Raw genomic sequence first — 13736 nt, 5'->3', positions numbered from 1 at the left:
AAGGAACTCGCCAATTCAAGCATCATTTCCACTATTGAAATATGGTATCGGCATCTGACTATCATCGACTCATATCTCGCCCCCAACGCTTCCAGGATCAAGGCACGCCGCCGTCATGTCCAAGGGCGCAGCAGGTGAGGGCCTGGCGCTGGCGCCGGCTGGGGTAGAGTGTCTGGCTTCAGGTGCGCAATCGCCCATGCGTGGAATCTGATAGCTAAGCGAGGAATCTGTGAGAACGAGTTGTGCGGGGACTGTTTGCTCGCTTCAGCACCGTTTTGCTGCATGATGTTCGCGATACGTTCCAGCACACGGAGGAGGTCAACCCCCCGACGAACAGCTGAGCGATCCCAAAGGGGTCCGCGTAGATGAAAAAGCGATAGAGCACCATGATACACCGCACCATCTGCGCCCGAAAGGGGAAGGAAAACCCAACAACGCAGCAGGCGACAGGGAGAAGAAGATATCAGTCTGGGTCGAGGGAAGACTATATGGAAACGCACACTTGAACCTTGATCTCGCGGTGCGGGTTAGCCGTTCCCTCGCCGCATCACGGTGTTCGGCTACCGCTCAATGAGCACGCTTCCGTTGATGGACGGGTGCTGGCCGTAGATGGACGTGGTTGAAGAAAGACACGAGGGTGGGTACGTCGGTCTGCTTGATACCGATGCTGTATCCATCCGACGACTGCCCTGCGGCGCATTCAGCGAATCCGAACTGTTTGCTTGCCCAAAGAAGGCTGTCCGCTGCAGCTGCGTTGAAGGAACAATATTGGCGGCCGTGGCAAGCGGACCGAGGGCGCGCAAGGGAACAACGAGCTCATTTGCCTCTCCAGAGGCCCAAAGTAAACGCATTTGCAATAATTACCAATTGCCCCGAGGTCAGATTGATAGAAAGTGCAAAGATTAGAACCAGCTCGCCCGGCATATCATCGTCGAAGCTCTTCAGCACCTCCCAGACCGACCCATTGAGGCTCGCCGGATACAAAAAGTCGATGCCAGTGATCTTGCCGTTGTTTAGCTGTCTGGCCTCAACTGGCCTGATGCGGCGAGAGCAATCTGGCGCTACATACATGCGTAGAGCTTTATAAGGTGTGGCTCGAGCTGAGCCACATCTGGCTGCTGAGAGCAACCAGATCGTCCAGGATATAGTGAAAGCACACCCGGAACAGGTCCGTATAAAGTGAGCCTCGATTATTTAAGCTCATGGCTGAGCTTCTGCCAAGTCGACTCTAAAGCAGCTGGCGTAGCCATAGTCAGGTCTCGAGGCCAGTCCAGGGTGCTGCAGACCAGTCGTTCGCACGGACAACGGTCCTGTGTTGCTTCTTGGATGACAATGACTAGCGTGGTTGGGTGAACGATATGGCTGAGAGGAAGGTCTGGCATGGCGGAGACGTCGGGAACAACGAACATGCAGGCATACCTGGTGTTAGGGAAGGTTGGCTCCCAAGCCATCCTAACCCTGGCGCTGACGAGTTGATGCCATAAGGTAACTTTGGAATAACAATCTGGACTGATCGTGAAGATCTGAAACTATTACAACGATAATGAACGTCCTCATATAGTCCTCCATCTCCTGCGTAGAACCGTACCTGTATGTAGATTTTCTCCAAATCTACTGTTGCCATGCTTCCTGAGCATCCACAAAGATTATTCCTCCGGCCAACTACCCGGCATGGCTTCCACCTCCCGCTCTATTAGATCCCAAAACTCGCCTGCATAAGAATCAAAACACCCAGAAAACCATATATTCCATTCAGAAAGGGACGCGCCATAGACGACATTGATCAGTTGTATACTCCCTTTTGCACCCCTTTCAAGAAATTTTTTCACATTGCCGCTTCTCCAAAGTTTCACCTCCTTCCGCCCGTATCCAATGAGGCTAAAACCAGCAGCCTCCAATCCTGTCAGCCAGGACCTTAAAGCAATCACACAGGCTGATGACTCAGTTTTCGGTCTCTTCGAAGAAAGGAAATATCCTTCAAGGAACGAAATCAAGGGTGTCTTCCCATTAATGATTTGGTGCAAATCAATGCCCGTGAGCAAGAATTCATGAAACAAACGATTCCAAGACTTGTAGAGTTCCATTTGCCTTTCAGATTTATTGCATATGCTGCACAAAGCTTCAAACTTTTTTGCCCCCTGGGATGATTTCTGCGCACGACGATGGCAGAGCTGCAGTTCAGCCAGACTTGTGCCAAGTTTCTGTGCCACACTGTGCACCAATGTTACTTTCCCCGGGCATGCCTCTATATCCCACACTTGTCCGAGCAATTCTGCTCCCAATTCAGTCTCTCCTAGAATTGTCCGAATCGTTTCAGGCATATGGTAGGCGTCCCAGACCCCGGATGCCGCGGTAGCAGCCACTGCCACTCGTGTCCATTGTGGCATTTGGTAAAAGTTCGGACAGCACCTTTGTTGACAAAAACGAAACTCTTCAGCTGTTCCGTGAAACTCTGATAGAAATCCATTAATTGTTTCTTCAGGAGTTTCATAGAGCTCCTCCGAGCGACGAAGAAGGACCTGAAGAGAAGGGAGCAGAGTCCACCCCTGACCCCCTCCCACACTTCCCGACCACACTAGATAGGAAAGGGGTGTGACGGGCTTACGAGAACCGCCCGCAATAGACACGTCCGCTCCCTCATTTAAAAGGAACTCGAGAACTTTATGCCCGTTTGGTCCAGGTACAGCATACTAGAAATTGTGAGTATCCTGATTTTTTACAGTAATACAAGTTATTTATGAGCTTACATGGAGTAATGTATATCCATTCCCCTCAATTCGATCGAATGGCGAAGCTTGCTTAGAGGCAAAAAGTCTCCGCAGACCTTGGATGTCGCCATACATGGTGAGATCGACCACATCCGAATCGAGTGGAATTGTGTTGTACGTCCGAAAGATCCATTGCCAGCCGTCAGGGAATTTCAGACCACTTATTTCCAAGGCTTTGGTAGTTACCCAATGCGGCAGAGAAGCACGCCACACGAAAGCCTTGCACCGAGAGCTGGATGGTTTCCTGCCAACACCTACTCCAGCTGTAGGATAATTTCTTTTTGTAGAAATTAACAGAGAGCGTTTTATATGGCTGCCAGGCTCAGCACCTTCATAATCGAACGCCTCACTCGAAAAGTGTTTTTGCTGGCGTACTAACTCTTGGGCTATCAACTCAGGCTGGATTTGTAAAAGAGCTCTCAATAAAGATGTCAGCTTCATATATCCAAATAGACGAAGGTGCATTACTGACCTTGTGTAGCATTGTTGAGATAATAAAAGTAAACGAATCACATCCTGTAGACGTGATTTATGCTTCTCTATCCTTCCCCTCCGCATTACGAGCTTCGTCATAGCATAATACTGAGGTATTCGAGCGCCGGATTGAATATCTTGCATCAGGGCCCTGTACGTTGTTTCCAATTTTGCGGCGGCTTCTACGCAAAACTGATGACATTGCTGGACATGCTTATTATTGTTTAGGCCTGACTTAATTGGCTCTCGCACTAAGTCGGCCTCGATGTCACCTAGGACGAGACCAAGGACCTCGATGTCTTGCACAAGCCAACCAATATCACTAGGTAAATCGCGAATCTGCTCACAGAAGTCCTTCAGAGAGTTGATAGATGCTGTGAGCTGTGCAACAACAGTCCCGAATGTGAGAGCACTCGCGATCACACCAACCAGTTCAGCCATTGTTGGGATGGAATGGGTATGGTTATAGGTGTGGGAAAGGCAAAAGTAACACGCGACTTGGATGCAAAGTCTAAAAAGTTCCTTTAAGGAGCTCAGGGGGGTTGGCACTGCGTATAAATTTATTATTGCTTGGAAATGAAATGAATTCACTGTGCACGGCTTTTTCTGTCAGCACTAAAACTGCATCAGCCGCATTGGAGCACGATCTTACAGGCCAGCCAGAAACTGCCAACACCTGCCAACACCACCAGTGGCGCCGTGCTTGAGGTCAAGGCTTACAGGTTGGTGCCAATCAAAAAATTCATGTACTAAAAAGACACACTAATCATGTGAACGTAGCAAAGCCCAGTTTCAAGGTATTACCAAAATCAGCGGAGAAGAATCCCTTTCGCGCAGGTCTGAAATCCCGGTTTAGCATTACTGTTACTGTACAGGTTGATCATCGTTAACACCTGGTGTATACTTCCTTAGAAGGCTATTCAATCAACATTTAGTGAGAGGTTTGTACAGCAGTTATCAGACAGGTTCCGTCATGACCTTGCTGTTGGGGTTACATTTGTAAATCCCCACAGGTGGGAGGCGCCCAAGGTTTAGTCTTGCTTTACGCTAACTATTCGTTTCCCCTCCACCAATCAGCCTTACATGGTATTGGTGTTCTTACCCGGTCAACAGGCCGATCTATCCTCATAAAGTAGACCCACCATAAAGTATATTCTTGACAGTATGGCGGTCCTGGTGAAAGTAGCACCTGGGGGATTGTTAAAAATAACAACAGCGTCTGTTCTTTGACAGTGTCACCTATGAGCATAGTTGCTGGAGTAAACGGCTCCAAAGGCAATATTGTATTGAAAATGTACGGAGGTGTGCACCAAAAGTCATCGCCGCGCTAGTGATATTTGATGCCAAATCCTGTAATTCCATTACCAGCCATAAGCTGATAGGTTGATGATATATTGATCTTCCAAAGCAAACATCAACATAGCCTCTTCCCATTTTTGAAGCTATCCAGCTATCTACATTGCATATTGACAGATCAAATTGGTTTTTATAGTATTTTGAAGTGCTTTTTCTGGTATATTTGCCTCCCTGCCTCTAATTCTGCCTCTGAACTGTACACGCCTTCCTGCCTGCGATCCTTACAATGCCAGCACCTCATCCAAACAAGCTTCGAGTTCAAGTCCTTTCTTACTGGGCCCTAGGGATTCAGCCACCTGATATAGCCAAGATGCTTCAGATTAATGTCTGTACAATACAGGATATGATCTAGAAGGGCAAAGATCATGGCTATAATCCTGCTCAGTGCATGAGGGTTAAGCTTGAATATATAGAAGATGGCAAGTGCTCTGGCTGTCCAAAGGAGATTTCTGAAGCTATAGATATGGCAGTTCTTGCCTCTGTTAAGCAGAATAGGAATAGATATAAGAAATCTTCTGAAATCCTTGCCTTTGAAGCAGGTATCTCTTATTCTTCTGTTTTACAAATCCTCCATAAGCATGGCTTTATAATTGTTAAACCTTCTTGGAAACCTGGTCTAACTGAAGCTGCAAAGGCTGCTCATCTTAGGTTCTGCTTAGATTACCAACACTGGACTCTGGAGGACTGGAAAGCTGTTATATTCACTGATAAGACTTCTGTTATCCTTGGCCACCATTGAGGCTCTGTATGAGTTTGGAGAACTGCTGGGGATGTACATGATCTAACATGTATCCAAAGGCGCTGGAAGGGATCATCTGACTTCTTGGTTTGGGGATGCTTTATATATAATAAGAAGGGACCTCTGCATATCTTTGAACCAGAAACTGCTTACTAATGCAAGCAGTCAGAGGTAGAGATAGCAGCTCTAAATGCAGAGCTGGAGTCTATTCTTAGGGAGGAATAGGAGATGGAGATGAGGCTAAAGCATCTGCATCTTTGTAGGGTTCCTGGGCGTGTTCCTACATGGAGATGGACTGAGAAAACTGGGAAGCTTGTACAAAAGAGCAAAGGAGGAGTTGACTAGTAGAGATACCAGCAGGTATTCTCTAATAGCTTTATCCTCTTATATTGGGCTAACTAGCTCTTCTGATTAGGAAATCCTTCTTCCATATCTTATTCCTTTTGCCAAAGCCTGCAAAATCGAACATCCAGATACAAAGGTATTAGAGGATAGGGCCCCTGCTTATAAGTACCATGCTCAGCACTGTATTTACAGCATCCATAAAATTAAGAAGATCCTTGACTGGCCTGGTAATTTGCCTGATCTTAATGCTATTGAACCCTGTTAGATGTGGATGAAGAAATGTACAACTTCACGCGGAGTACCCAGGGACAAAAAGACTGGCAAGGCAGCTTGGATAAAGACATAAAATAAGCTCCCCCAGGAGAAGATACAGGGCTGGATTGAGAGGCTTATAAGACATATCCAGGAGGTTATATATCATGATAGGGGTAATGAGTACAAAGAGGGCTGTACAGATCATGATGCTTGAAGCTGGAAGGGCAGGCGGATCAAAGGTCAGCTTTCTGCGCGCCAAGACCTATCTCCAGAGCCTTGGGAGGACCTCTGAATAGCTTCGTATCTGCTAGTTTTGGGATTTCATCATATTCACCACAGCTGTATGCCGACATTGGTTGCTATGGTAATTTCTTACAATGAGCTGGTACAGTCGCAGTACTAGCGTCAATACTAGCGCGGCGATGACTTTTGGTGCACACCTCCGTAGTAAGTAGATTTTTCTAATAGTGACTGGTCCACTGCTTATAAATTACCTTGACGACTTCCCTGCCAAGATTGGTAGGCTCATGGCCACATGTAACATAAGTAGCTCATATTAGGCTCTTGAATCAGTGCCTGCAGACAGCCATTATTTACAATGCAATAGACATTACAAATGCTGACTATCACTGATATTGTACTGCTGATTAGGAATGTATATGCAGTTAAAGAAGGACCGTGAGACAGGCTGAATAAATGCAGGTGCTATTCAGTCATAGAGCGAGCAGGGGTAGTGCCACAAGTGAATAGCCATTGAATGGATATATTCGAGACTTTGCGCATATGCATGTGTTGCCGGCCGGGCTGAGACTAATGGAGGCAGAGCTGGCTTTCAAGCCGACAGCACTACCTGCAATGCTATCTATTGTCGTTGAAAGCACAGTGTATGATCCAACTGGACCATGTTCAAACTGTCACTGAGTACCTAGAAGTCTCAAGGGCGGTGAAAATAGAGAAAGTTCACCTGCCATCGTGCAGCAAAGTGCTGACAGTTGCCCCAGAAATTCTCTGGTGTGCCAAGAATGATGCGTTCTTGTTGGAGCGCCTGGATCAAGGATCGGCAGGTTGGAAATACTAGGAATGCGCCTAGAATATTTTAGATCATGAGCTTTTGTATTCCTCTGTTCATTTAGTAGTGATATGTGTTGTAGATGCCCAATAGGGAAAGAGAAGAAGGAAACTGTATCGACTACATGAACGTAGCCTACTGTGGATCGGACGCCCAATGACGATTGATTCTCTATTACGATGACGGTAAATTTCTTCTTCAAGCAAACTTGATCATAGATAAAAACTGGATCTGCCAATGCGGCGATATCAAGGGAGTGAAAGCAATGCGTGGTGCAGAGCGATAATACCGCCTCCGATCATGAGAAATGATTCAAAAAAAAGAAACAGCATATAGGAGTCCGCGAGCCAGCAATCTCTAATAGACATACCGGTATCGCTGCATCTGCCGGTCTGTCTGGTCAAAGAGCACCAGATTCCGGAGTCGTTGTCAGAGAGCGGCTCCGTGAGCTCGGATTGCGCGTGGCCGCGGCGGTTGTTCTCCCAAATGAGATACAGCCGCAACCCTAGGATAAGAAACACCCCACCCGTGACACACTAGCATAACGCAAAGCCAGAGGGATAACTAGGAGACTCATCTTCAGAAGAGCTGGGGACCGATAATGTTCCCTGCACAGTAGGCGACAAACGTCTGTCCTGATTAGAATCTCCTTTCTCAGAGAGGACGGGGACAGGTGAGACGTAGTGAGTTGACGGTCGTTTTTTTGGTGAGCCCTGCAGCATTCGAGGCATTGAGAGCAGCAGTGGAAAGTTGACTGTGTAGGCAGACAGCAAACAGTAGCCCGAGTATCGCGCCCAGATAAGCGAGTTGTCTACTTGGCGAATGATAACTGCGCCAGCTACAGCAATGACCGTGTAGGCTGCCATCCAGAGTGTGCGCGTATTGGTTAAATAGGAGCTTCCAATGTGGCGGTCACCACAAAGAACCCCTGGAAACCGGTGACAATCATGTTAACAAAGTCTCGTTGGTGGTAATGCCAAATCGCTTGACGACAATGGCGGCAAACTAGAGGGAAGTCAGCCACGGGCGCCTAGAATTGTCAGGTACCAAGAGAAAGGGCCACATACGTTGCTGATCCCCCCGTTGGGGATGTTGGCGCACAACATGATCAAGACCGAGAACCACGCCCTGGGGTCCACCAGGGCCTCGAGCACCTGTCATTAACGATACTTTCTGTGAGATATACACGGCCGGGATGGAAGCACTTGGACGCCATGTCCTGATGCGACAGCCTACGATAGCCATCACGTCTACAGTTATGGGTAGGTTGATGGCCGTTGGCATTGGATTCCTGTAAGCTGATTCACCATGCAGGCAATGTCACCCACAAAGTCCTCAGCTTCCACGGCGTCTTTGAGATTCCAACATTGCCGAATATTCCAGCCACCATCCGGCGTTTGCGGAAGCCGCCGCGACAGACGAAGCCCATGCCGAAGCCATTCTTGCGGCAAAGGCCATTGCCATGTTGGTATGGACTGTGCTAGCAACAAAAGAAATATAGAGAGCTGCAAGACTAGCAAAATAATTTTAAAAACTAAATTCCTTGATATTGCACTCTCCCTAGTAGTGAGCATCTTACGGGCACGCCTGAGCCTGGTAATCATCTGGTGATCTAACGAGGAACCGCCCTAAGTATAATTCATAGAGTTATTGAGAGGATTCACACAGCAGCATTCAGTCAGCACAAGCTAAGAGACGAAAGAACTGTCACAGCTCATAAGCCTTTGGATTAGCCGACCAGTGGAGAGCAAGTGCTGCGATTAGCCGAAGCTCTCATTTACCGACCAAAACGTGAAGTTTATGTTTAGTATAGTGGGACAGTGATGCTCATATGTATATCAACAGCGTCATCACAGCTCCGGCCGAAGCACACAGAAGGATCATGGCAGCAGTATTAAATTGTCTCCCTGATGTCGACGCCGAGGCCGGCTAACACGGCTCTAAAAGTGAATCGGCCGTCAGTCGCTGGCGTACCCAGTGGTACGGTCGAGTTTGAAGGCCGAGATGATCCAGCACATCGGTTTAACTGGCCATTGCCCCTCAAGTATGCAGCCTTCCTTCAACAAATGCCCTTCGTGGTGCGTGTGTGCTAATCAATGGTCGTCCACTTAGGCTGCGCGTTTCGGTCAGCCTGGGGTTTGCGACCTTCACTATGGGCTTCAACTCCTCGCTCTTCTCATCGGCAATCGATGCACTGACACAGGAGTGCCGAGTATCCCACAAGGTAGCGACGCTGTTTTCTGGGCCCAGGTCTCCGAGCAGAAAGGCCGTCGAGGGGTCATCTTTTCGGGGATCCTAGGCTTTGCCATCTTCTCTCTAGGCGTTACAGCGGCTACGAATGTCCAGACCGTCATGCTGTGCCATTTCTGGGCAGGTATTTTGCCCGAGTCACCCATGACTATTGCCGGCGCCGAGTTTGCCGACCTTTTTGACGGACCGACCCGCGGGCCCGCAACTTGTATCTTCAGCATGAACATCCTGAAGGACCCATGTTGGCGCCCTCGGTGGGCGGCTTCATCTGTCAGTATAGCCTCGGTTGGCGCTGTACGGCCTGGCTCGGCAGCATAATGGGCTTCGCAGGATTCCTCCTCTGTGCGGTGCTTTTGAAGGAGACATACGCACCCATGCTGCTCACCTACAAGGCCTGCTCACAGCGCCTGATGACCGGCAACTGAAGCTGGCCTTCCCAGCATAATGCAACGGTCGTGGACGGACGCACACTCATCGTCACTTACCTCGCACAACCGCTTCGCCTCCTCTTCACCGAGCCTCTCGTGGGACTCATTTCTGTATATTTGGCCTTCATCTACGGGCTCATACATCTGTTCTCACAGCCTACCCAATGGTCTTTGAGACGGTTCATGGCTTCACCCAGGAGTGGCGGGGCTCGCCTATCTCGGCATCGCGCTGGGAATGCTCGGCGGGGGAGGGTCTGCGCGATGTTGACCTAGCCGGCGTATTACCGCAAGCTCAAGGCGAGCAACGGGGTAATCGTGCCCGAATGACGTCTGCCCCCGCTATGGTCGGAAGTGCAGCTTTTGCGGTGCGTATCTTCTGGCTCGGCTGGTCAGGCGGCCGTCGCGACATCCACTGGATTGTGCCCGTCCTGTCAGGACTGCCCACCGGATTCGGGCTGTTTTGCACCTTCCAGCAGCTCATGAATTACCTCTTTTATATGTATCTTCCCTAGTAAGTGCGATTCTTCCCGTCTCATACTGCGGAAAGGAGTGCCCTTTGCTAACAGGTCTTGCGACTTGCAGCGCAGCCCCTGTCAATGCGGCCAGCTCAGTGCTCCGGTCTTTTGTGGCTTTAGGTTCCCGCTATTCGCTAAATCGATGTTTGGCGCTCTGGGAATTCCCTGGGCCAGCACGCTGCTCGGCCGCATCGCGGTGGCGTGTGTCCCTCTGCCGTTTGTCTGCTACCGCTGGGGGCCGCAGATCAGGGCGAAGAGCAAGTACTTCTGCAGATCTGATCAGCGCTCTGGACAGCGCCTTGATCAGACCTTTTGTCTGTCATGACTGGCAAGGTCACCGTCTGCCAGTGGCTCTATCTTACCAGGAAGTGTTTTGGCATGCCGGCCTTTGTGATCATGGATAGAGCAAGGAGGGTCTTGATGATATTTGCATAACCTTACACAAAGATACCTTACACAGGATTGTTAATGCATTCTGGAGCTGAGATATTGGGTATCGTACAAGAGGGGTGATTAGTGAGGTCCCAAGCTGCCAGGACTAGAGAGGCCAGTTATACCCATATGCCCGGTGGATGTCGCGAAGGAATATAATTGTTTCACCAAATGCCCGAGTGCGTGTGCTGACATCAATAATAGAAGATGGCACTACCAATATTTAGCGTCCCAAGAGGGGATATAACGATAACGGGAACTCACATTCTAACCACCCGTGCAATTGTCCCTCAAATTTAATATTCCGAACACAAATAGACCGCCCATTCGGGACCTTAGGCTCCTCAGGGAGACCCATTGCCAGATTAATTGCCCTTGCCTCCTCCTCTAGTTTCTGTACCATGCCTTGCGACTCCTGCAGGAGGATGTCCGCACCTGCAATAATAAAGAACATGTTCTGCGGTAAAGATTGGATATCAGCCAGGATAGGGTGCAGCATCGGATTCTTCATATTCTGCCGCCTGTTTGGCCCAGCATAAGCGTCGAAAAGTGGCTGTAGGAAAAACAAAGGATCTACCGCTGGGAATTCCGAGGGCTTGGGCTTTAGCCAGGGTGGGAGACGGAAGTCAACCTAGCTCCGATATCAGTCCGTCGCTTGCTCGCATATATCTCTCCAGTATAGTAGGGGTCATACAACTGGACAAAACCCAACACTGCCCTTAACAGCATGCGGTGTCCCTGCTACACTCTGTGCAACAGCAAGCGCCAGATTTCCTCCAACGGAAAACCCGCTAACAGTGAATAGTTCAGAATCGGCATTCCAGATTTTCTCCGCATTCTCCAAGAGAAAGCTTGCAACATCTTGCACGTCCTCGTGCGCAGCGGGGAAGACATGTCGCGGGGCGTACCGGTACGAGCTGGAAATCACGACTGCTCCGGTCTTCTCTGCTAGTTCCGAACAGAAGCGCGCATTACCTTCTGGAAGGCCCCCAAGGAACGCTCCTCCGTGAATGTTAAGATGTATGGGACGTTTCTTTCTGGGGGGCAGCGATGGTGAGGATTTAGGGGTGTAGACAACGGCTCGGACAGAGCCGGCTCGGCGTTTGAGAGGGATCTGAATCTCACTTGTATACGGGAACTGGCGGGAAACATACCATTCGATGGTATATGTGATTAAGCTGATGGGTTGGAGTAGTAACAGGCGGAGGCGAGTGTGGAGCGGGAGAGTAGATAAGATGGCGTCTTTGAGGATGCGGAAGGCACGTATTAGGAACATCCTAATGGCACTGAGAAGCAGACTATCTATATTATAAAGAGGAGGAAGTAGAGAACAGAGAGGAAGGCTAGCAAACTACGTCAAGGGCATAAAAAACTCTGACACCACCTCGTACCCATGATCAAGTGACTAGCAGCTAGTCCAATGCCAAGAAAACTCTTGGAATATCCTGCGGCTGTGTCGCGCGCCACTTTGATGCCGTTCGTCTGAGGAAGAGCTGAACTGGTGCGAAGCGACCTATTGAATAGATTGTCATTCCAGCGCCACGAGATTGATGAGCATCGGGTGCATAGTCGCTGGTGTTCCCCATTCCGGCACTTTGTACGGGAAAATGAGCCAACACCATGCGCGGCTTGTCTATAATAGACCCTGTTGTGGATGCACAAAGGGGAAAGGGCAGGAAACTGTATCAATTACATGAACGTAGCCTACAAAGGATCGGACGCCATATGACGAATGATCACTAACTTGTTGACGATAAATCGCTTCTTGCTTGCCCTATCTCGATTACTACAATACATTGAAGGATCAGATCCTCAGGGTTGGAAAAGAGGCCGTTAAATCACGCGGCGTAAGCCGGCCAACAAGCACATCGCATATAGATAACATTTCCGTATCAGTAACTGTATCCTGCGACACATTTAATGGCTGGTTTGACGACCAGAACGTTCCCGCAAGTACATAGCAGAATGTCATGGGCTAGAACTCCAGGATAAGGGGCCAGGCATAGCCTTCGCTGCTATACAGGCCGCTAATGCAGTGATTATTCTGATTAGTTGTATTATACCCTTTGGTCGAGCAGTCAGGCCTATACTAGCGCATAGGTTGAGCTGAACGTTGGACCAAAAGGTATTGTCCATTTTACCCTAGATATCCGACCAGGATATGCCAGCAGCAATCAATCAGCTTACGCTGAGGCAGTTCAACCAGAATTCTTATAATCCATCAGAGACGTGGGTTTCTACTGGCACTCTAATTTGAATTCATTAAACAAAACGGATGGTAGATAAGCAGACAAATATGGCTTCGAGAATGGAATAAAGATCTGCAGCGGGAGCCGCTACTTGAGGATACCTAAACTAGGTATCTAGCGTCTTATCTTACCGCGGCTGAACAGTGATCCTGATATTATTCTATTCATAAATCTTATTCCGGACGTTCATTGGCACCACCTGGCTAATGCTGAAAAAATGAGCATTCAACACGTTTGTGGACCAGTGGTCGTGTCTATGACCACCCAAAGTAGCGTGAGAGAGACCACTTTCGGGTGGCTGAGGAAGCGATGCGGGCTGCTTCGACTGGTCTGCCCTTATTTGCAAGATTGCTTCTCGTTGCGGTGTCTACGTCTCTAGGTAATGTCTTGTCAAGGCAGAGAGATTTGGTTCCGGGATCAGGGCGACGCTGGAGTATTATATGAGGAAAAACCGTCCGACATTGAGTTCAGGGATTGGATCGATCAAATCGTATCAAAAGCACGACTGGTGAGGTATCTCTGAAAAACTACATGAGCCATTCCTATGTATTTGTCTACTAATTCTAGCTGTGAGCTTTATTTTCTGCTTTCAGAGTGCCTAGTTTCCGTTGCAGGTAAACTCGCTGCCATGATTAGACTGTAACAGAACGGTGGCGAGTCCAAAGTCAGAGCCTTTACCAGCTGGTTAGATTGAAGATCAGAACCTGTAAGGGTGCACTCAGTGTAAGGTGGGTACAGCCTGCAGGGCTAGAAATTGTTGTTGTGGTTGCTCAATGGAAAAAGGGCTGAAAGAAGCTGTATCAACTACACGAACGTAGCCTACTAATAATCGGACGCCATATGACGATTGATTATT

At 48.8% G+C, this 13736-nt stretch overlaps 3 protein-coding genes across 3 annotated transcripts, besides 1 other annotated feature; all 3 read right to left on the bottom strand.

Annotated features, from left to right (window-relative positions):
* Positions 1-13736: part of a sequence feature (contig 1.43 127..338545(1)) that runs on past both edges of the window.
* On the bottom strand, positions 2179-3683 carry ANIA_02604 (ankyrin repeat domain-containing protein; the record flags this gene model as incomplete). Its single annotated transcript, XM_655116.1, has 4 exons — positions 2179-2211; positions 2259-2690; positions 2748-3045; positions 3241-3683. 4 exons carry the CDS (start codon positions 3681-3683, stop codon positions 2179-2181), a joined length of 1206 nt encoding a protein of 401 aa, XP_660208.1.
* ANIA_02603 (uncharacterized protein) lies at positions 7543-9828 on the bottom strand (the record flags this gene model as incomplete). Its single annotated transcript, XM_655115.1, has 6 exons — positions 7543-7934; positions 8074-8297; positions 8335-8481; positions 8586-8634; positions 9228-9606; positions 9742-9828. The coding sequence occupies 6 exons, from the start codon at positions 9826-9828 to the stop codon at positions 7543-7545; spliced, it is 1278 nt and encodes a 425-aa protein (XP_660207.1).
* ANIA_02602 (putative lipase/esterase family protein) lies at positions 10327-11974 on the bottom strand (the record flags this gene model as incomplete). Its single annotated transcript, XM_655114.2, has 4 exons — positions 11326-11974; positions 10896-11184; positions 10562-10635; positions 10327-10515 (listed from the first exon to the last, which is right to left on the bottom strand). The coding sequence occupies exons 1-4, from the start codon at positions 11905-11907 to the stop codon at positions 10327-10329; spliced, it is 1134 nt and encodes a 377-aa protein (XP_660206.2). The 5' UTR covers positions 11908-11974.

The sequence above is a fragment of the Aspergillus nidulans genome, chromosome VII, assembly GCF_000011425.1.
Source record: "Aspergillus nidulans FGSC A4 chromosome VII".
Taxonomy (NCBI): Eukaryota; Fungi; Ascomycota; class Eurotiomycetes; order Eurotiales; family Aspergillaceae; genus Aspergillus; species Aspergillus nidulans.
The sequence above is the reverse complement of the archived record's forward strand: the minus strand, read 5'-3'. Positions and strand labels throughout refer to the sequence as shown.